Below are 23,453 nucleotides of genomic sequence, written 5' to 3'. Positions count from 1 at the left end.
TGGGCTATGCCTTATCAGACACTTCTTAAATCCCCAGTAACTCTAAGATTTTAAGTCCTTAAGTTGGCAAAAACTATAAACAGTACTGATAAGAACTGAGGAAATGAGTATCCACCATTCAGAAAGATAATCTGTATTAAAAACCTAAGTGGTTAATCTTCATCCCAGCAATTCTGCTTTCTAGAATTTGTACCCAAAGACCTAGGTATAAGACTATTTATGGTGATGGTGGTGGTGATGTTTCCTAAGATAGTAAAAAGACTACAAATATTAAGTGTCCAATGATGGGACGCCTGGGTGGCTCAGTTGGTTAAACATCTGCCTTCAGCTCAGGTCATGATCCCAGGGTCCTGGGATCGAGTCCTACATCGGGCTCCTTGCTCAGCGGGGAGCCTGCTTCTCCCTCTCCCACTCCCCCTGCTTGTGCTCTCTCTCTCTCCCTCTCTGACAAATAAATAAAATCTTTAAAGAAAAAAAAAATAAGTGTCCAATGATAAGAAATTAGTTAAATGTTTTAGAGCATAGCCATATAATAGAAAACTAGGCAGCCATTCAATATGATGTAGGTAAAGAATACCGTAATTATGGAGGAAAATAATCACTAAATGCTGTTAAGTTTTTTAAAGCGAAGTATAAAACAGAATAGATTTTAACAGTGGTTTGCAGAACTGTAGCAACTTAAAGACCAGTCTCAGAGACCACAGAGGGGACAGAACTGTCCTCAATTAAAGCACACCTTTTATCTATTACATATCGGGAAACTAGTATAAGGCTTTTATTTTAAAAAGAGTTCTGCTAAAAAACAAAAATTTATAAACCACTGGGACAAATGACTTAAATTTATAATGTCATAGACATACATGTACAGATACATGTATACAAATAAACCCAGAATGGGACGCACTAGTATGTTAACAGTTATACAGCTTATTTAAGTGGTAAAATCTAGTAAGTTTCGTTTATATTTATTCTTTTAATTATATAAATTGAGAACAAATTGTTTTCATTGGTAAGAGGAAAACAGATTTTCTTAATAAGTTGATACTATTACCTGGCAAAAACCACCATAAATAAAGTCAAAAGACAAACAACAAACTAGGGGAAAATACTTGCAGTGTGTATCACAGATAAAGAGCTAACTTCACTGATTTTTTCTAACCTCTTAAAAACTGAGGGACAAAGACCCCCAAAACTGACAGTTGAATAGGAGTCAGAAAGGAAGACACTAGATCCCACTGCCCAACCACATGGCTCTTTCTACACAGGGTATTGCTAATGTCCTACAGATGCCCCTCTTGTGCTCCCAGCTCCCTGCAGCAGGAGGCCGGGGCTGGACCCCCAGAAATGGGCTTACCTGGCATACATGTCTGAAGAGCTGCAGGGCCCTCTGGTCCAGCTCTCCCTTGCACAGCACATGGGAGCGCAGGTAAAGGAGGGCATTCATCAGCAGCTGCTCTCGAGTGGGGCAAGGTCTCTGGCCCTTGCCTTCCAGCTCCTTTCCTCCTGAGCGCTTGAGGAGCAACTTCCCAAGGCCTCGAAGAACCTCCTCTGATTTCACTGAGCATAAAGCGTCTGCATGAGCATAGTAAGTGGGGAAGGTGGGGCCCACCGATGGAAAAGCCAACAGGGAGGTGGCCAGGGTGCCCAGCCTGTCTGCACAGACCACACTGCCTTGGAATGAAGCGTAGACCTCAGATGCCACCAGCCTCATGCCATGCTGCAACTGCAGGATGGATGCTTGCAGTGGGGCCACAGAGTCTGGATACAGGGCATACTCCTCGGCCAGCCGCTTCCTGAACTGGTGGTGGGATTGCTGCCAGGAAGCTTCCTCCTTCAGAAGGGTCTGGGCCACCTGGGCAGACCGAGGCCCATCCATGTGGAGGGCCTGCAGGAGCCGTGTGAGCAGATCCTGAACAGCAGGGGCCTTGGCAATGCTGGTGACATAGTGGTGGATCTCCTGCACCAGTGACTCGTAGGTAGGCACCTGTGGTCTAAAGGCCTGCTTCTTTGACAGGCTGCAGATTAAGTTTTCCAGATGATCAATTCTTTGGTGAAGTAGTCTAAAGGCAAATTAACACAATATGCAAATTCTGTCAGGTGAAAAACAGCAAATCTAGACTGAGTCTTTAGCTCAGGAAAACAGAATGAAGGCAGATCAGCTGCTGAGGAATAATATGAAGAAAATATTGACAATTATAATGTAAATGAATAATACAGAGAGATCATTTATCACACACCACACATGGTGTTAAGCAATGTAGATGCATATTTCATCAAAGTCTAATCACAATTCACTTAAGTAGTTGCTATGATCCTCCTCTTATAGACACGGACTCTGAGGCTCAAAGGCATTAAGTGATCTCCTTAAAGTCTGAGGCCAAAGGACAGGAACCGGACTGGAATGCAGACCTACTACACTACACAATATTTACCAAGACAACAAACCCACACAGTGCACATCATCAGATCCAACTTCTATCATGTTGAAAATAAGTTCTGGTTTCAACCCACCTGGCCCTATGTGAATCCTGCCCCTCCTTTCAGAGTATTAATTTTTCCTGACCATAACCATGGCTTTAGGACATGTAGAGACATGTATTATCACCTCTAACATTGCAATTACACTGCAAAGGTCAACCTCAAAATGTCTTTAAAAAACAAAAACAAAAACAAAAAAACAGCACAACACAATTACTCTGCTGTTACCTGATGTGAGGATGAGAGTAACGGATAATGACTTCATTTTCCAGGTCTGTTCCAGTCAGTAGCTGGGACGAGAGGTTTCGGGTCTTCCACTCACACTGCAGCTGGTGTAACTAAGAGAAAGGGAAGAAGCTGGTCTGCTGTGCCCAGCTATGACCATGTCCAGGAGGACAATGCCCTGGGGAAGGGTAGAGCAACTGGATGGAAGGAACCTGGGCTCTTGAATGATCCAAGAGCAGGGGTTTTTGCTCCATTAACCTGGATCACTCACCTTAGAGCTATTAGGTAAAAGAAACTATCTTATTCACACCACTGAACTTCTAGGACTCTGCTATAGCAGCTTAGTCTTTACCAACTCATATACTAGTTCCATATTTTGAAGAAGGAAAATTATATCACTATCTTTATGCATTCAGTTCCTCAGTTTGGTTAGAAGTTCAACTATTGAGGGATGCCACTTAATCTAAATTTACTTGATTCTTGAATTTTAGATAACAAACACCCAAACTTTAAAACCTGAGGAATACCATACCATATCTAAAAGAAATTATCCAAGTCCAAATATTCAAAATTTAGTTCAAGTAGAGGGAGTATGGATAGGAGAGATACCACTAGTTCTCTGGCAATGCGTCAGGTGTTTGACTATTGTGACCTCCGTCTACTGCAACCTATTGGCAAATACATCAGAAGCTTAGGAAGGGCCCCTCCAAGTACCTAAGCTTACTTAGAGGAACTCTCAAAGAGGAAAATGCAGTCTTTAGAACACACTCCTGGGATGTCACAGAGCAGCCTATGCAAAATCATCCCTCTGATGCTCTAAGCATCCAAAAAGCAATAAAAGGAGTAATATACTAAGCAAACCCACCCAGTCAGGGATGGAGCTCATGCTCCAAACTCTCACTCCTCCATACCTCTTCCTTAGCATACTTGAGTTTGTATTCTCTCTTCACTGCAGGGTCAAAGCGTGCCTGAGGAAGCCATGTCTGAATCTGGAGCAAGCCAAGGCTCACCCAGAGGCTCCCACGGCGGGCTGGCTCAGGAAGGTCCCGTTTACCGTCCCCTTCCCCAAACAAGTGGCGCAGGGAGGTGAGCAAGAGGCATAGCAGCTCTTTGGGCAGAGCCTCCTGCCCAGCCATGTCCCCAAGAGTCTGGCCCACATGCTGGAAGGCCTGGCTGTCCCCGAGCAATAGCTGCTCGCAGTTCTGCATATACTCCTGCCGCCGGGGCTCAGGGAGCAGCTCTGCCAAACCTGCCAGGTGCCGGCACAGCACAAGCCCCTGGAGCTGCGAATCCGTGCGTCTGTAGAGATAAGGAAGCATTTAAGGGTTTGTACTACATCAAACAGCATTCCTTTCTCACACTATCATTCTCTCAGAAAACGACATGGCAGACTGCACTGCCAATAGCTAAAGGTGAATTTCTCTTCTCAAGTAATCTTACATGCTTTTCCAAGCACCACTCTCTTTATCACAATAAGCTTAAAATTGACAGAGGCACTGGCCAGCTCATAATAGCCTGTCATGGGCTAAAAACCTGCTGATCCAGCCAGAAAATATACTTGCCTTCACCCACCAAAACTACCTTCTACAGAAACAAGTTCTGACTGAGTTTTCTGCTACATGCTCTGTAGGAAAGACAGACCTTTACAGTTTACGGGGGGCGGGGAGGCAGGGGCATGTAAGAATACCTGAACTCTGCGACTGAAGGCATAGCCATGTTGGTCCAAAGCACCAGGCTGATGTCCCGGAGCTGCAGGGCTCTCTCAACCCACTCTCCCAGGGTGACATGTGAGGAGGACAGGATGGGAAAGCCACTCACATCCCAGGGACTTGCTCTGCAGCTGTTGGTCAAGACTTCAAAGCAGCACTTGGAGAATACAGCTCTACTGAGACTGCCGGGGCCCTGATGGATGAAGAGAGGTCATATATCTTTTAGAAATTAACTAAAAGGATTTCAACAAGCAGTTGAGCACTGAGCACTACAGAGGGAAGAAAGAGAGTAAGAGAAGGAGGTCCAGGTTGCTAGGACCAGGTAAATCTCAACCAGAGTGCAGACTGGGGTCAGGTGTTAGTAGGCTTTAAAGAAACAGACTCCATTCTTAAAGAATGAGGAGCAATTGGTGCTTTACCACTGCAAGAAAATCCCTCCCACCTGGGCATCAGGAAGACCATTCTTGTAGTAGAGCTAGGGGCACATTGCAGGAAGGAGAAACTTGGGAAGCAGGGAAAAGAGTAAGAAGATAAATGTTAAAGAGTCAGGGACAAAGGGGCACATGGGTAGCGCAGTTGGTTAAGTGTCTGCCGTATACTCAGGTCATGATACTAGGGTCCTGGGATCGAGCCCCACGTCAGTATCCCTGCTCAGTGAGAGTCTGCTTCTCCCCTATTTGTGCTCTCTTGCTCATACTCTCTCTCTCAAATAAATAAAATCTCTTAAAAAAAAAATAGTCAGGGACAAAGTTTGTCAAACCTGTGCTCCTTGGACTATTCATCTGAGACACACTAGTAGCTGTCCACAGCGAAGGATTAGGTGGTTAAATACATAAAATGGGAAACACCGTATACTCTGCAACTCTTGGGGAATCCATAAGATTTATCACTAAAGGCTTTGAGAAACATGTTACAATAAAGAAATCAATTTTGAGGGGCGCCTTGCTGGGCTCAGTCAGAAGAGTATGTGACTCTTGATCTCAGAGTCATGAGTTGGAGCCCCATATTGGCTATAGAGATTACAAAAAAAATTTTTTTTAATTAAAAATATCAATTTTGATACAGAAAGAGAATAGAAGAGTCCAAAACAAAGCCATGAACATCTGTGGGAATAAGGTATGACAAAGGTGGCATTTCAAATGAGCGTGGAAAGGATGAATTAATAAAACATGGTGTTGTTATACTGCTTTTGGATATACTGTTTGTATAAAATATTTGTATACCTACCTCACAAAACAAGATATCCAGATGTAACTGATGATTTAAATATAAAACAAAACAAACATATACAAGAAAATATGGGCAAATGGTTTTTAACTCTAGGGATAGTGAAGAAAGACTTTTTTTAAAAGCATGACACCAAAGCCAGAAAATAGAAAGGGGCCAGAGTATTTGAAAAGAAAACATTATAAAACTTGAGAGACAAGAGAACAGCAGAAATATATTTCCAACCATATGGTGGATAAAAGTTTAATATCCATAATAAAGAGATCTTCAATAAGAAAATGATGATGAATTCAAATTTTGTTTTTTAGCAAATGAGCAATAAACGACTGAATAATGCAGAGAAGGAAACATTATATATATGTGTAAAGATATTTAATCCCAAAAAAATAATCAGGAGTACAAATTCAAATGAGATTTTAAAAACTGAATAATTGGCAATACTTAAAAATGTTGATAACACCTAGTGTGTCAAGGATATGAAGAAACAGGTTCTTACAGATACAATAAGTGAAATTGTGCTCTAGTCCTAAGTCTTCCTGTGATCATCCAGGACTTTGTGACCTCCCCCTTTACTAGCTCCTAGCATGTTTAAAAAAGTAAACATACCCTGATGTTTATAGCAGCATTATCAACAATAGACAAATTATGGTAACAGCCCAAATGTCCATCGACTGATAAATGGATAAATTAGATGTCAGGTGCATGTGTGTGTGTGTGTGTGTACACACACACAGGAATATTACTCAGCCATAAAGAAGAATGAAATCTTGCCATTTGCAATGACATGGATGGAGCTAGAGAGTATTATGCTAAGTGAAATAAGTCAGAGAAAGACAAGTACCATATAATTTCACTCATATGTGGAATTTACGAAACAAATGAACATGGAGGGGGAAAGAGAGGCAAAAAAGAAACAGACAAGTATACAGAACAAACTGATGGTTACTGGAGGGAAAGTTGGGGGGGGATGGGTTAAACAGGTGATGGGTATTAAGGCTGCACTTGTGATGAACATCAGGTGTTGTATGTAAGTGATGAATCACTAAATTCTATACCTGAAACTAGTATTACTCTGTATGTTAACTAACTGGAATTTTAAAAACTTGGCCGGGGTGGGGGGGGGTGGTAAAAAACAAAAACCACCTGCCTAGACATTCTGAGAATAGCCATAAATTTCTTTAACTGTGCAGACACTCTGACCAAGGATTAAATTCCAGTTCTTGTAACATATCCACAGAAATGCTAGGACAAATAGACAAAGATTTACACAACAGTAGTTGATGCAGGTATGCTTGTTATAGGAAGGGGAGAAATAAAGGCAAGAAATCTCGACATTTATGAATAAGTAATTAAATAAATTCCAGCACATTAGAACAATGGAATACCTTAAAAAGAATAAGCTGGAATGACATGTTTCCATGACCTATTATGTGAACAAAGAAAGCGATCTTATTTTTGTTTACATATACATTTAATACAAAATATATGTAAACAAGATACAAGGCAAAGAGTGGTTATTTCTACAGAATTCTATCTATGTAAAGTTGATCCTTGAACACAGGGGTTGGGGTGCCAACCCTCCCACGCAATAAAAAAGTCCATGTATTTAATGGTTAACTCCCCAAAAACTTATGTACAGTACAGAAGAACAAGACACCACAGGTCTTCTCATCCCCAAAGTCAGCAGAGTTGGACCCTCGAGTGGTATCTGCTACTTGCTCCTCCCCAAGAATGCAGAATCTCCTTCCATGTAGAGTCCAGAGAAAGGCAAAGAATCAGGAAAGGCAGAGTACCTTTACTCACCTTTCCAGGTCACTGACCCCTGCTGCATGGTTCTAACACAGTTTCTGCTTACAGGAAATGCTGGCAAGCAGTGAGCCAGGGGCCACAATCCCTGTGGTATTAACTGCCTGCCTTGGACTTTCAGCACCATGGACAACACCCCCTTCCCGCTGTCCCCTGTCCCCTCTGCCACCAAGAATCCTGCTTAGCGCTTATCCTGTGCCCTGGTGTTTTTCTAGACTCCTCACCTCGGAGAGTCATCATTCTGTGGTCCTCTGCCAACTCTGCCAATGACAGGCCCTGCCACTTCAGTGAGAACCCCCACCCCGCCAGTCCCTTTGTACCTGTCTCAGTTCAATACCTCAATGAACCGAGCTTTGCACAGGGAGTGCCAGAATCAGGTGAGAGACCTGCTGTTCAGCCTTCCCTGCATCTTTCCTCTACCCTCCCTTTGCTTCTAGGCATTTGGCAACTTCTACCTTACTTTTCAATACAATATAAAATACATATTTACTGAGAAAAATCCATGTGTAAGTGACCCTGTGCAGTTCAAACCTTGTGTTGTTCAAGGGTCAACTGTATACACAAACACATATACACACGTACATATACATTTCTATACTGTTAAAATATTTTATAACTAGAAAAAAGGTATTTTTTTTTAAAGATTTTTATTTATTTGCCAGAGAGAGAGGGAGAGTACAAATGGGGGGAGCAGCAGGCAGAGCAGGCAGAGAGAAGCAGGCTCCCCGCTGAGCAAGGAGCCCAAAGTGGGGCTCGATCCCAGGACCCTGGGATCATGACCTGAGCCGAAGGCAGAAGCTTAACCATCTGAGCCATCCAGGCGCCCCGAAAAAAGGTATTTTAATTAGAGAAGAAAGTGAAGACTTTTTTTTATTATTTTAGAGAGAGAGAGTATGAGTAAGGGGAGGAGCAGAGGGGGAAAAAATCCCCAAGCAGACTCCGCACTGGGCGTGGAGCCCAATGCAGGGCTCAATCTCACAACCCTGAGATCATGACCTGAGCTGAAACCAAGGGTCAGATGCTCAAATGACTGAGCCACCCAGGCACCCCAAGTGAAGATATTTAACTTTATTTGCTTTAATTCAGAACTTCCCAAATGATTTAAGATAGAATATCTTTTTTGAAGATATACTTATTAACATCCTGCAGAAAATAAAGTACTGCAATCACTTATTTAGTTACTGTTCTGTCCTAGGAATAAATGTTTATTGCTAGATCAAGAAATTTTTTCCACTATCAAACACTTTTATGATTTTACGTCAACAAACCTTCAATGTGGAGTCCAAAAGGGACTTGGGCATCTCCCTCTGCTGTACACCAGGCAGAGGGCTCCACATTAGCCAGTACTCTGGATTTGTAGTCACAGTACTGCTCCAAAAAGACATAAATGTGGAATTAAATAAGTCAGACCACAATGAAATAATTTCTTCAGTAGACACCTAGAGATAAATAGATAAGAGAATATTTGAGAAAAATTCCATAAATCAAGTTATGAGGTTTCCCTCTTATAAGACTCATCTAAAATTAACATGGGTTTTAAAGATATTAATTCTAATGTCCCTGATTTCCTGCCACCCTGGTCATTTTGGTTAAGCCACTTATCATCTTGTTTATAATTTTATAAAACTGAGATCTGCTTTTTATAAGGCACATGAGGAAATATAAGTGAATCACACGATTATAATATCAGCAAAATAGGTAAATGAATAAAGGTTGTACTAATGAAGTTATATTAACTGCAGTTTACCACTATTCACATTCAATAGTTATTCTTGGGGGAAAGATTAAAAACACTCTCACACTGTATTTTTGCACAAACAATAAAAATAAGCATATTTCAGCCTCATTTAACTAGAAACCAAATACAATGATTCTGTAATAAGAGTTGTGAAATACCCAGATAATTACTGCAAAAAACACTCAAAATTCTCCCCTTTGAAAGTTAATTCAAGTAAGACTGGAGTTTCGGACATAAATAGAACATTCTGCAACCAGTTTGCTGCAGAATGTCTAATTGGCTCATAGTATAGAGGTTTATCTCCCTTTTTACCTTCTGATGGTGCAATAAGAACCAAAGGTCTCGAAGCTCTCGCGGAGCAATTGGTGTGTGCTTAAGACAAAATGTGATGTGATGACTTATCTCCTCATCTATCTGGGGTTGCTGATTTTTGCTGGACCTGTTCCACAAATAAAGAGGAAGAAAGGATGGGTTGTGGGCTATCAGTAAACTGCTAGAAATCTGCTATGTATGGGAAGATGGAACACACAGAACTTACAGTGCATTTATTAAAATACAAACAAGCAACTCTACTGGAAAAACACCTAGTAACTTGTAGAGGTGGAGTGAAAACAAGCAAAGAATCAGTGGCAACAGGCCTCCCTTGGTTTCGGTAACTAGTCCCCTTTAAGACAAGTCTGTGCTTTGTTTCACAAGTCGGATACATAGAATAACCTAACAAGAAAAAAAGTTCTCCCAAGGAAAAATGGCTTACCTTCTTAGACAAGCCTGTGTCATAAAATCAGCTGTCACTTTGTACTGCCAAAGCATCGCCAGGTACTCCATTGCAGGCCACAACTGAACATTCCTGGTGAGTTGGATTAAGGAGGTAAAGTCTGGTTGGAACAGGGAGGAAGCTTCATTGTGCTTTTTCTCCAGAAAACCAACTGAAATTCCTTTGGCTTTTAGTTCTAAACAATGGGCATTCACAAGATTCTTCAACTCATCTGGACAGAAAGACACATGCAACATTATAGCACAGTGGTCAATAGAACAGGCTCAGATTCCCAACATCTAGTTATGTGACTGTGAGCTTAACCTGAGCTTAAGTTTTGTACCTGTGAAATGATGTCATTAATACCTGCACAATTCTGATGACAGAATTAAACAATGTGAAGTCCAACTCTATGCCTGACACGTATTTAATGGTAGATATAGTATACAAAAAGAAAAAAAAAGGAAAAGAGAAAAGAAACAAACAGAAAAAAAGAAAATCTAAGGGAAAAACTTAAAAACTTATTGGCTGTAGAGCAGCAAATACTTCTGGAGCATCTGTCAGCAGGCTAAACTCCAGAGTATATTACCTGGGTTGGCATCTTCCAGAATATTAGCTCTGAGGACCAATCCCCAGGCACGCAAGAGACTTTTCTTTAAAGTCCATTCAGAAGCAACCACTTGGAGATGATTAATGTCTTCCCACCTTCCACTTTCCCCAAGGGCAGGCATCCGCTCTCTGATGGCAAGCGCTTTGTTAAGGACTTTCAATTGAGAAAAACACTCCACCACCAGCTTGTTCTGAAACAACAAAACCCAGGAGAACCTACTATCAAGGAGAAAGGAGGTTCTTTTTAGCAGCCTGTTCAGATATAAGAAAAAATATGAAACATTTCCACAATGCTTCTAGAAAACATAAGGTTTGTTTACTCCTGTTGCTCTCAGGAGATTTTATAGTAATAAAGTTAAAACTCTACCCAGACTTAATACTCTCCAAGAATAAGCAAAATGTTAACACTTCACAAATCAGTTAATAGTATTGTGAACATTTAGGTTAAGTGTTACTGGCAAGGATGAGTCTAGTTGAATGGCAGTCCCCATGCTCCAGGAGAACTTAAGATGTCAAGTCTTAGTGTTTACGACATGTTTCTAAGTTGTACCTTAAAAGGAAATGGTCGTCCCAGGAACTTTTGCAACTTCTTTATACCAGTGAAGCCACCAGTTGGGCTCCCCAAGCAATTCTGAATATGTTCTGAGACCGTCTGAACCTCTTTGTAATATCTTTAAAGAAGGAGAAAAGGGAAGAGGGAAGTAAGGAAAGGGGGAAATGCTGGATAGTAGAGACATCATTTACATTTTATATTTGATTCACATTCACCAATAGGCAAAGGGAATCAACCAAAGTAAAACAACAAGTTTCAATTCCAAACCTTTTTTTTATCATCATTGGTACTACAGATATTGACATTATTACTCAAAATATGAGTCTTACTTGTTTTCATGGTTCATTAGGAGTTGAGGGATCTGACGGACCAAATGTTTCAAAACCCAGTGCCAGTGAAGGGCAAGCAGGGCCAGGCCTGGGGCATCCACTTTTACTGTGTCAGCCACGGTCCAAAACCGGTCCCGCCACCGCAGAGAATCCAAGATCTAAAAACAAAGTAAACCAAACTACTCACAAGCATTTCTCGGTAAAAGACACAAGACCCAGATTTCAATTGTTAATCAATACTTAACATACACACATAAAAGGTCTAGCATTTGACTGAAATATTTTTAGGGACATTAAAACAGTCAGAGAAGGCACAGATTTTTTTCCTCCAAGCACTTGAAGTTCAGAGCTATTTCCTTAGAGAAAATGGAATTATTGGGTTATATGGTATGTGTACATGTAATGTTATTAGATAACGCCAACTTTTCTTACAAAGCAGTTGCGCTATTTTGTATTCCAACCAGCAGTATAGGCAAATTTCGACTGTTCTGTTTCCTTACCAATACTTGCTATTATTAGTGATTTTAATTTTAGCCATTTTGTGGGTGGCACTTCACTGTGGTTTCAATTTACACTTCTTTGATAACTAATGATGTTGCAAGTTTTGAAGTTCTTACTAAGCATTCACATATCTTCTGAGAAATACCTATTCAAATTATGTTGCTCATTTAAAAATCTGGGCTGTATGTTTATATAATTTATATATATAATATCTATAATATATAATTATAATTTTATGTAATACAGCCCATTTTTAAAGTTTCTCCAGTGTTTTCATTTTCTTAGAGATGTCAAGAACAGAAGGTTTTGATTTTGACAAAATTTATCAAATTTTTTCTTTTATGAAGAATCCTCTGGAATCTTTGCCTATCCTCAGGTTATGAAGATTTTCTCCCATGTTTTCTTATAGACAGTTCATAGTTTTAGCTTTTATATTTAGATTTATGATCCATTTTAAGGTAATTTTTCTATATAATGTAAGACGGGTGAAGGCTCATTTTTTAACTTTATTGTACTTGTTCCATCACCATTTGTTGAATATACTGGTTTTCCCCATTAAATTACCTTTGCATATTTAGAAGAAGAAAAAAAAATCAATTGACCCTATGAGGATCTATTTCTGAATTCCTTTTGGTTTCACTGGTCTATGTGTCTATCCTTGTGATAATACCTACTGTTTTCACTAAAGTAGATTTGTATTGCAAATCAGGTGAGTCTCTAACATTGCTCTTCTAAAATGTATTTTTATAGTGAAGTGGTCTCAAGATTTCTTGAGTGATTTCTCTCAGAGAGATAAAAGCTATTTTCATAATATCAAATTATTTACCTTTTTTCACTATGTTGACATTTGCACTGATAGTACCAATAAAAGAGGTGGGATGGGTGGGATGGACAAACTGTGACTGGGTATCTGGCAAACACTATATTGAAAATGAAGTGAATCTGCCAGTTCAAGAAAAGCAATTGAGAGTATTGTTGTCAAAGATAAAATTCAAGCTTTCAAGCGAAACCCAGAACTTTGAAAAACCAAGACCTTTACAAATTCCCAATACTTCAAGATTTTTCTGATGAGGTTTGTGATAGTTTTTCATCAGTGTGACTCTGTTGACACTGAAGAATGATTTATCAACATTTGGAAGATCTGATAACTCGGTGAACAATAATTTCCAAATTACCAAAGCATGAGCTAAATTCCTACAAGAGTAAAAAGTAAAAGTCCATCCAAAGTGCAAGCTAGATGAATGGATTTTGATGCATGACAAGTTTGGTGTATTTTTTCAGATTCCACATTACAAGTAATCTTTAGAAAACTATCACTTGTCAAGTTGTGGTACAGTATCAAAGAAAATTATTCACAGTTATATGAAATGGTTATGAAGACATAAGGTTGGAAAAGGGAGGAGGAGAACTATATAAATAGAGGCCTAAACAACATAATGTAAGAATGAATGCAAAGATTCCATTTTCTTCTGTTAATCCATACATTAAAAAGACTTGAAGAAATGTAAAGATAGTTGCACTTTTCATTAATTTGTTTTGAAAAACAGTTGATTCTCATTAAAAATGTTATTCCTGTTAACATTCAATGGATTTGCTATTGTGTGTTTTAAGCAAATTAATATTTTTTGTATTCTCAGATTTATTTCCTAATATAGTAAATACGTATAGATGTGACTATAAAATCTTTGATAAACTTTTTAGACTCAAGACTCCTTTACGGTCTTAAAAGTTAAGACCTACTATTCTAGTTTATTGAAATTACTAGAATAATCCAGATTCAAAACTCAAGGATGTCTAAGAAGACTTAAGTGGATTAAAATATAAATTAAAATTCCAATGTTCTCCAAGAGGTGGATAGATTATAGTACCTACATTTGATGGAATATTACTTGGCAATAAAAAAGAATGAACTCTTAATACAATAAACAATATGGATACATCTCAAAATAACTGTTTTGAGTGAAAGAAGCCAGACAAAAAAAGTATACTGCATAATTCCAATTATATAAAATGCTAGAAAAATGCAACTAACCAAAAGCATGTTAATGGATACCTGGTTTAGGGTAGGGGCAAGGGAGAGAAAGGAAATACAAAAGAAGATGAGGAAAGGCTTGAGGGTATTAGATATGTTCACTATTGTGGTAATGGCTTCACAGGTGTATACATGTCAAAACATAAAATTCTACACTTCAAATATATGCTATTTGTCAATTATATACCCACAAAGCTCTAAAATATGTGTGTATATATTTAAAACTGTTAAGAACAACTAAATTTCTCAAGTAATATTGGACATATAATAACAACATTGTAGTTTGTCTCACCCCTAAAAGTCTTAAACATTTGCCTTGGCACAAAAATAAAAAAAGGTACATTTCCTCACCTCAATGACACTGGCATTAGACACCATCCCCTGAGAGGACTGGACCCAGAGCAGGATTAGTGCATCGCAAAGTTCAAAAAAAGCAGCAAGATTGACCACAACTTCATGGGGCAGGCTGTGATAGCTCTCTGGATCTTAGAGTTGACATAAATAAGAATACTCCATCAGATTTAAATTAATATTTGGACATTTTTAAAATCAACTGTAATATGGAACTTAACTGCATCTCTAGTATGAAGGTCAATTTTAAAGGTCAAAATTGAAAGCAAATTTTTAGCCTACTATTATATTACACTTAGCAAATCAGGTATGCATATCTATAGAAGTTCTTAACGTCTTAATGAAAAATGAAAATTAAAGAGCAATAATGGGTATTTTACAAGTACTTGTTTATTTATTTATTTATTTATTTTAAAGATTTATTTATTTATTTGACAGAGAGAGAGAGAGAGACAGCGAGGAAGGGAACACAAGCAGGGGAGTGGGAGAGGGAGAAGCAGGCTTCCCACCGAGCAGGGAGCCCGATGCGGGGCTCAATCCCAGGACCCCGGGATCATGACCTGAGCCAAAGGCAGACGCTTAATGACTGAGCCACCCAGGGCGCCCCACAAGTACTTGTTTAAATACAAAACAAAAACAAAGTGTATATATGTTTGAATGAATAGATAGCACAGAGGAGAAGATACAAAGGAATGCACTATTAACAATAACTGCTTCAAAGGCAGACTTCTTCAATTTTTATGCTTCCATATAGTCCAAATTTTTTCCAACAAGCACAGATACCTTTTCAATTTAAAAAAAATAAAGGAAGGATGAAGGAAGAACCTATAACCAAATACTTAGGAGCATGAACTTTTTGAGCCAACAGACCTAGATTTCAGATTCTAGTTCTGTTACTTGCTAGAGATGTGACCATGAGCATCTCTGTACATCCCTCTCCTCTTTCACAGCATGGGACCTACACCACATAAGGTTACTATAAAAAGTAAATGAAATCAAGGACATGTACAAAGCAGTTAGTCATTACTATTGACCAAATCAGGCCAAAAAATCAAAAGGAATCAGTGAAATGGCAGCAGCTGCTGAAGGTCTCTTAACTTTAGAGACATTCTATGATCAGATGCATAACTCAAGAATATAAAAGGTAAACTTCTTACCTTTATGGAACTCAAAGGACATTCTTAAAACACTATTTCTTAACTTTTTGCCACCAACAGAAACCAAATTTGCTTCAGTAAAAATCCGTTTTTCCCGGTCAAGATATATGATTGTCCTGAAACGAGATCAATAACATAACAAATATTATTGGTTATTACTGTATACTACTTTGCAATCACATCCTCTTACCTGCTGAATCTTGAGAATCCTTGGAAGATCAATCTCCTTCAACCTGCCATTCCTTTCCATCCCCTCCAAATTCTGGACTAAACAGATAGAGGTGAAAGTGATGATGACTGAGTTGTGGGGGGGGGGAGAGTGCGGAAGACAGATGACTGGGAAAAGCTGCATCTAGGGATACTGCCAGGCTCTGCTGTGATCTGACACTCTACACTGTGAACTCTTAAAAGTGGCCATCATAAAATTAATCTCTGGTGTTAAAAGTTACCTAGGGAGGCACAAGGGGGCGTTACTAGGAGAGGAGATAAGAGGGCCTTGAGGTGCTAGTTCATACCACATGCATGAGTTCACTTTGTGAAAATTCATCAAAACCAAATATACTCATTATTAAGTGTACTTTTCTGTAATGTACATTATACCTCAGTTATAAAATTATTTTTAAAAATGTATTACATTACACTGTTTGCCAATTAAAAAACTACTGCTGGCCATTACATTAAATGTGAGGAAAGACCAGCTTATATAACAATTAGATAAATTTATATGTTGAGTATGCACGTAAGCATGCAGGTGTTACATGTCTCAACATTAGAGGATGGGAAATGATGTGGACACAAGGCTGAGGAAAGGACCTGTGAGAGAATGAGCAGGTGAGAATGGGAGGAGCTGCCGAGATTCATGAATAGAAAACAAGAGAAACATGACTATCTTATAATAAAAGATTAATTGCAAAATATAACACAACATTAACATTGAGTTAGTGTATCTCTTAAAGCACCCTATTAAATTATTAAGAACTTGCAGCATTTCCAGGCATTTTTTTTTTTTTTTTTGACATCAGAGTTACTTCATTGAGCATGTAGCATGAAGGCAAGCCCATCTAACATCCCACCACTTCTCAGGTTCAGGAGATTAAACACATGTAAGCTAAATTTGACAGAATTTAGAAAAGGTATAATCTCTAAAGCTATATTGTACAGTGAGGCAAACAGTGCCCAGAATAGCAGGCTTCACCTACTTGTTTGCAACGGACTCTAAAAGGGCAAAGAGCTGCTCGGGCTGGTCTGTTTGTGGGTCAAAGTCCATCGAATTTCTAATGATGTCCAAAGCCTGCATGTTCCATCGGGGGTCCAAAGGGATCACATATTCATCTGGTTTAAAAAACAAAACAAGAAGTAGAATTTTGGAGTTAAACTCCTTGCCTAGAAAATTTCAGTGGAAGATTTGCACTGTCTTAATTTGATCACATTCAGTCCTGATGGCAAAGAGACAGAATAAGAAAATTGCTGGTTTCAGCCCACAACACTAGAAAAGTAAAATTCAAGTGCTTTTACACTATTTTCTTTCTAAATGCAAAATTTCTACTAGTCCTGAAAATTCATTCCACTGTAGGATATAAGGTAATCCCTCTGGAACACAAGCATTCTGACCAATACATTCACTTGCTCAGGTCCCACTGCTGGTCAGAAAACAATCCATGAGCTTAATCACCCAATCTGTTGTCATTAACCTCAAAAAAACTAACTCACATGGTGGAAAAATGAAAGAATACATCTCATTTGCTTTCAAAAAGAAAAACAACTCAAGGGGCACCTGGGTGGCAGGGTCAGTTAAGTGTCCGACTCTTGGTTTCAGCTCAGATCCTGATCTCAGGGTCATGGAATCTAGTCCTGTGTCAGGCCCCAAGTGTGCAGAGTCTGCTTGAAATTCTCTCTCCCTCTCCCTCTGCCCTTCCCCCCTGCACTCGTGCGCACAGGTGCACTCTCTCAAGTAAATAAATAAATCTTTAAAACACACACACACAAAAAACAACTCAAAATTTTGCTTAAAAGCCCTTTCTTTATAATCAGATAATGTAGCATATGCTGCTGCTTTGGCTTAAATTTGGCACCTCTTCTGTAAAGCAGCAGTGATCAGATCTGACCCTTCTCCAGAGGTTGTGAGAACCCAAGGAATGAAGTTAAGACAAAACAATGGTAACATTAGGGGTGCCTGGGTGGCTCAGTTCGTTAAGCATCTGCCTTCGGCTCAGGTCATGATCCCAGGGTCCTGGGATCGAGCCCCGCATCAGGCTCCCTGCTCGACAGGAAGCCTGCTTCTCCCTCTCCCACTCCCCTGCTTGTGTTCCCTCTCTCACTGTCTCTCTCTCTGTCAAATAAATAAATAAAATCTTTAAAAAAATACAAAAAAACAATGGTAACATTAACTTGAAGGTGGCTGGGTAGGTCAGTGGAGCACTTCAAGTTTTATCATACACTAGACTAACAAATGCCTACTGTCAACAGCAAAGTACATGAAGGACAGACCCCATATTCCAAAGTCCAGTAAGACTATATCATCCAGAGCTATACACTAGAAAAGGAAGATGAAGGTATACCTACTATGTTCCAACAGTGAGCAAATAATATCTACTAAAAAGGGAACCTGCTACTCTCTACTCTAGAACTATTCCCAAAGACCAAAATTTTTTCATACTTGGGAAGCCATGATTTAGGTCAACCACAACATGATCACTACGGTAGTTTTCCCTATAGTTTGATTTCTTCCCAAACATTTACTTCGTTATCTTTAGTGTACATAAGGTAATTGGTTTAGCACAAAAGCACCATGCATATTTTCTTCTAAACCAAATGGCAACGGTATGTTTTGATCAATATCAAATGAAGACAGGGATGGGAAATTAAAAACCTGGTTCTACGAAAATGTCCCTAATTTCCTCATTAATGCTTATGTTTAATTAACTTTATATTATTCTCTTCAAGTAAGTTTGCAATCTTATTCCTTAATTAAAAATAAATTCTGGGGGTGCTTGGGTGGCTCAGTCACTTAAGCGTTTGCCTTCTGCTCAGGTCATGATCTCAGGGTCCTGAGATAGAGCCCCATGTCGGGATCCCTGCTCAGTGGGGAGTCTGCTTCTCCCTCTCCCTCTGCCCCACCCCCCAACTCGTCCTCTCTCTCTCTCAAATAAATAAAATCTTTAAAAAAATAAAAAAATAAATTCTGAATACCTCATTTGATTAGATAGCTTGAATGGCTATTTCTTTTATCATTATGGTTTTAAAACTTTATATTTAAGGCTTTATAACTTTTATTAAGGTTTTATATTTTCTGAAGTAATTCACTGTATTGTTTACCCATCAAGTCAAATAGCTCATAGTTTAAACCCTTTCTGTTAACAAATGAGAATGCTCTGAGTGGAAGGGACCCCAGAGAAATGAATATAATTCCCATATTTTCCAAACACAGGCAGTAAGTATGAATGATGGGTCTCAAATGAACAAGCCAGTTTGTGTTTGAGTTGGGACCAGAGACCAGTCTTCCAACTCCTGTGCTCTCCCTACTATGTTGTGTATCATCATCATCTTTCAAAGACTAAAGGATTTCAAACAAAGAAGTGGAATTTGCATCTGAATACTGTGAGTCTTCCAAAATACAGTGTTTATTACAGTGGCAGTTCTGACAGTCTTTTTCCATGGACTTGATGGGACCAGTTTCCTAAACTGTGCTGAGAACTCGAAATTAAATCAGGTGCAGTACCTGTTATATTTGGTTGTAATATTTTGATGACATTGCTGACCCCAGCTGAGAGAGAATTTGAATAAAAATTCCTAAGAGATGCAGCATTGGCTTCCAAATTAATCTGTACTGATTCTGTGGAGGAAGGAGAAGCAAATGTTAATATTTGAAGTGGGGCTGTCCAAGCAAACTTTTTGCAATGATGGAAACATCCTATAGTTGCACTGTCAGAGTAGCCACTAGTCACGTGTTAATAAGCACATGAAATGTGGCCAGTGCAACTAAGGACTGGATTTTAGATTTTATTTAATTTTAATTAATTTATATTTACATTTAGTAGCTACCTGTGGCTGGTAGCTCTCATATAGGACAACGCAGATAAAATATATAAATTCTCTCTATACAATTTTAGACAGATCACATGCACCACACAATACACACATTCTCTGGCTAAGTTCTCATGAATAGAAAGGTTCATGTAAACTCAATTACTTTAGGCAACAAGTTCTACCAACAAATTCCAAGTCCTGTACTTTGCAACCCATGCAATGTTGTTATTGTTGGTTTTCCCTCTTAAAATGAAAAAGTACAAAGAAATTAAGCACGACAACTTAGAGCACTGGAACTAAAGTAAGTCTCTTATGCACCTTTGGGGGAAATGAGGTTACCAAAAGCAACCTTCCCCAGTCAGGATGGTTGTATAGCAGAAGTACAGCAGCATGTTCAAAAAATAAACAGTAACATAACATGGTACATTTTCCTTTTGTATTTGATAGGAAGGTGGAAGATCCTGAAATGCTAAGGATTACATGGGGGCAAAGTTTCTCTTAGAACATATCTAAGGGCAGATATATATGTGCCTTAATTTTTTTTTTAACAGCTATACAAACAGTAATGCCAAATCACAAATTTCTTGCTAGGAGATCTCCCAGATAGAATTTTGACAGTATCCTCACAGAATAACACAGCTACTGAGGCCCTAAAATAGTATAAGTGTAAATATATTCACTTACTATACAAATTAAGCTTTTTGACTCACCCAGCCCCTGTGGTATATTCTTGGCTAAATGATAAAGCCATTTAACTCTGAGCATCCAATCTTGATTGGTTGCTCTTTCTATAAGCAATTTAACAGCCATGGCCAGAACATCTGTTTCATCGATCCAGTAAGTATCCACTTCAACTGAACTGAATTTCAAGCTCTCGGGGTTAGAGGACTGCATAATTTTCTCTAAGTCTGGCAAGGTAAGAGGCTGAATCCTGAAATTCATTAGAAAAATAAGGCAAAATCAGTACTAGAATGAACTTTCATTTTATATTTCAAAGAACCAGGAAAATAACTTTACAAATATGGATCCAAGAGGTAATGGGGAAAGATTAGTCTCCTTCAAAGGAGGACAATTAAAACATATTGAGTGAATAATAATAGGGAGCAATATTACAATGAACAAGAAATTATGACAGCTGGGTAATAAATGACCACATAACATTCTGGTCAAACATGTTGGTCATGACCACTACCATCAAAAAAAAAAGAGTCAAGACGCCAAACAGACACAAGCTGAAGGCTCCACTAACCTGGCCCAGCTGCTGGTTTTCATGCTCATCCTGTTGAGGCAATATACTAAGATCTGTCCATCATTTCGGACTATAGACAGGTGAGAATCTTCAGTAGCAAAGAGAGCCGAGGGCAGAGAATCTGGCCACAGGCCCATGGCAAGGATGGAGTTACCCCAGGTTTCATGTGCTCGCAGAGAAAAAACATGTTTCTCCAGTAAAGCCTGCGCGAGCTGGTAGGAGATAAAAACATGTGGTGTACAGGCAACATATAAGTGCTATCACCAGAAACTAGTAGCATATTAATGGTTTTCCAAGACCTTTGTGATTATCTCATGACAACTCACATCACAGCCTTCAATATTCAACATTACAAGATAAATTCCACTTTGTCTGCTAAGTTTCGAAGAAGTAATATTTACATTTAACCTATTTTCCAGAAATGTTTTAGATGCCAGATCTCTACTAAAGAGTAACTAAAGTGCTCCACTCTCAGTTCATTAAAGTTACCATCAATAGAAAGAATTTCCTCCACCTAAATAATGTAGAGTGTTATAACTGAGAAAGCTGTTTGAAACACTTCATAGTACCTTATGGTTTGCTGGTGAATGCTGGGAGTGGACATATGCTTCCCAGCATACTTCAGAAAAGGCTCTGTCTAAACTCAGCCCTCGCTGTAGGTACTGCACAATGAGTAAGGCTGTCTGAATCAGAGTCGAAATAGAGGACGTTGGAGAACCTATAAAGAAAAAAATTGCCATTTATGAGGAACAGATTCCGCAAAATCTCCAGTGAAAACAGATAAATTCATCTTCACATCAAACCTTGTTCCACTCAAATCCACCCAGATACTTACCTTAGAAAGCCTTCTAAGTGGAATCTAGGGTCTCAGTAGCACATTATGGACTTGTGGGAACATTCATATTCCTTCCCTATCCTGCCTCCCTCCCTCCCTTTCTGGCTCTCAAAAGCATGTTGCAGGAAAGCGACAATTACAAGTATGACAAAGCCTGGTCATATATATCCTTAATCTAAAGTTGATACACACTGAAGTAGCAAAATGAGCGTGACCTCATAAAGGACGATGCGCTTTCAAATACAACATTCAAACCCCACTGTTTGGCTTTGATGAGTTACTCAACCTCTCTGAGCCCTATCTGTAAAATGAAAACATGCTTTGAAGAACTAATGTGAAGACTAAAAAAGCAACTGACATTGTACCTAATACACAGCAGTTAGTCAATAAATAGCATTTCATTTCTTATCATTACCTTTGTTACTATTCTTGCCTGTTCCTGTATATTTGGACATTTAGAAGAAGAAACACTAGTTTTAAGCAGTTCAAAGTTCCCTCTTAATTCTACCTTCAAAAGACTCAATGACCATCCTGAAGATAAGAGGGACAAACTTTACAAATTTTAGTGCCTAAAGCAGTATTCCTCAAAATAAGGGTATCTGAATGAATCCACCAGAATTACCTGGGAAGCTTCTTTAAAATACTAATTTCTGTGCCTCACACAGACTTGCTGAACGCAATCTCTTAGGGAGAAGAAGGGCATCAGCACATTTACATTTTTAACACACTTTTCTGATAACTTCTATTTGTATGTACACTAAATTTAAGAACTCCTAGATGAGCAGTCAAATGGAATAACATATGAATTTCTAGAAGAATAAAAATGCAGAGGCCTAGAATTCAAGCATCTTACCTACTACAGTGCTTTGGATCTCTGTGTGTAGAGCCAAGAGGCTGTCACACACACTATCCCCCACCAACCCAAGGCTGTGCAGCAGAACCTTCAGATCCAGGTCATCTGGGATGTTCCCATCCCCTTCTCCTGAAATGTAGATTTCAAGTCCACGATTCCTCATAGCTCGGGATATTTCTCCATGAACAGGATCCATCGAGAGAAAAAGTCTAGCAATTCAAAGAAAAAAAAAAATTAAACTCCCAGTTATAACCAATGATGCGGCTCAGCAACAACTGGTGAGGGCAAATCCTATGTGGTTCATCTTTAGGGAGCTTGAGATAACCACTAACTCAAAGTCTTCCACTTTCATCTGTATTCTACCTTCTAGTGCCAAAATGCATCAAAACAGCAAAATCAGTTTCTCTAAACCTACTCTCCTCAGAAACTATTGTTTATCCAGTGCACCTTTAATGCTGAGAATGTTAAAATTCTTACTTTCAGATATTACCCAAATCAGATAGTGCTAATTCATCATTCTAACTCACCTACAGAGATTAGAAAAGGGAGCAGTGTATTCTCCTGAAACAATTACCTTCATGTATTCGATGTCTAGCAACATCCCCACCCAGCCATCTGACATCTCCAATGCTGTACAGTGGATTCCTTGCTGAACTTCCCCATGTCAAACCTGTTCCTTTGCCAGTCTTCCCCTTTCTCAATAAATGGCTCCCATATTTACCCAGTTACTCAAGCCAAAAGCTTAGGTAAAATCCTTGCTGCTTCTTTTTTCAACCTACCCAACCATCAGCAATTCCCACTCATATGGCCACCCTAGTCTAAGCTAACATATATCTTGCCTGAACTACTGTGAAAGACTTGTGATCAGTCTCCCTGCTTCAACCCTTTAACACCAACCCACTGCAGGGACCTCACCTCTTGATTATTTTTTTATTATTTCATTTTTTAAAGTAAGCTCTGTGCCCAATGTGGAGCTTAAACTCACAACCCTGAGATCAAGCGTCATATGCTCTACCTACTG

General features: G+C 39.1%; 1 protein-coding gene across 2 annotated transcripts in view; it reads right to left on the bottom strand.

The window, feature by feature from the left end:
• The window catches only part of MDN1 (midasin AAA ATPase 1), a 159,494-nt gene that overhangs the window by 44,435 nt on the left and 91,606 nt on the right, over positions 1 to 23,453 (bottom strand). For both annotated transcript variants that reach the window (XM_032409275.1, XM_032409277.1), the window contains exons 46-63: positions 22,433 to 22,641; positions 21,314 to 21,462; positions 20,745 to 20,956; positions 20,206 to 20,426; positions 19,188 to 19,301; positions 16,669 to 16,801; positions 15,470 to 15,585; positions 14,313 to 14,446; positions 11,429 to 11,586; positions 11,097 to 11,217; positions 10,527 to 10,737; positions 9,938 to 10,169; positions 9,496 to 9,622; positions 8,714 to 8,884; positions 4,391 to 4,605; positions 3,615 to 4,002; positions 2,707 to 2,816; positions 1,355 to 2,060 (exon numbers count right to left, since the gene is read on the bottom strand). In XM_032409275.1, coding sequence (XP_032265166.1) covers positions 1,355 to 2,060; positions 2,707 to 2,816; positions 3,615 to 4,002; positions 4,391 to 4,605; positions 8,714 to 8,884; positions 9,496 to 9,622; positions 9,938 to 10,169; positions 10,527 to 10,737; positions 11,097 to 11,217; positions 11,429 to 11,586; positions 14,313 to 14,446; positions 15,470 to 15,585; positions 16,669 to 16,801; positions 19,188 to 19,301; positions 20,206 to 20,426; positions 20,745 to 20,956; positions 21,314 to 21,462; positions 22,433 to 22,641 — 3,727 coding nt within the window. The remainder of the gene's footprint in view (positions 1 to 1,354; positions 2,061 to 2,706; positions 2,817 to 3,614; positions 4,003 to 4,390; positions 4,606 to 8,713; positions 8,885 to 9,495; positions 9,623 to 9,937; positions 10,170 to 10,526; positions 10,738 to 11,096; positions 11,218 to 11,428; positions 11,587 to 14,312; positions 14,447 to 15,469; positions 15,586 to 16,668; positions 16,802 to 19,187; positions 19,302 to 20,205; positions 20,427 to 20,744; positions 20,957 to 21,313; positions 21,463 to 22,432; positions 22,642 to 23,453) is intronic.

This window comes from Phoca vitulina, unplaced genomic scaffold (genome assembly GCF_004348235.1).
Source record: "Phoca vitulina isolate PV1807 unplaced genomic scaffold, GSC_HSeal_1.0 scaffold11, whole genome shotgun sequence".
NCBI classification, from domain to species: domain Eukaryota; kingdom Metazoa; phylum Chordata; class Mammalia; order Carnivora; family Phocidae; genus Phoca; species Phoca vitulina.
The sequence above is the reverse complement of the archived record's forward strand: the minus strand, read 5'-3'. Positions and strand labels throughout refer to the sequence as shown.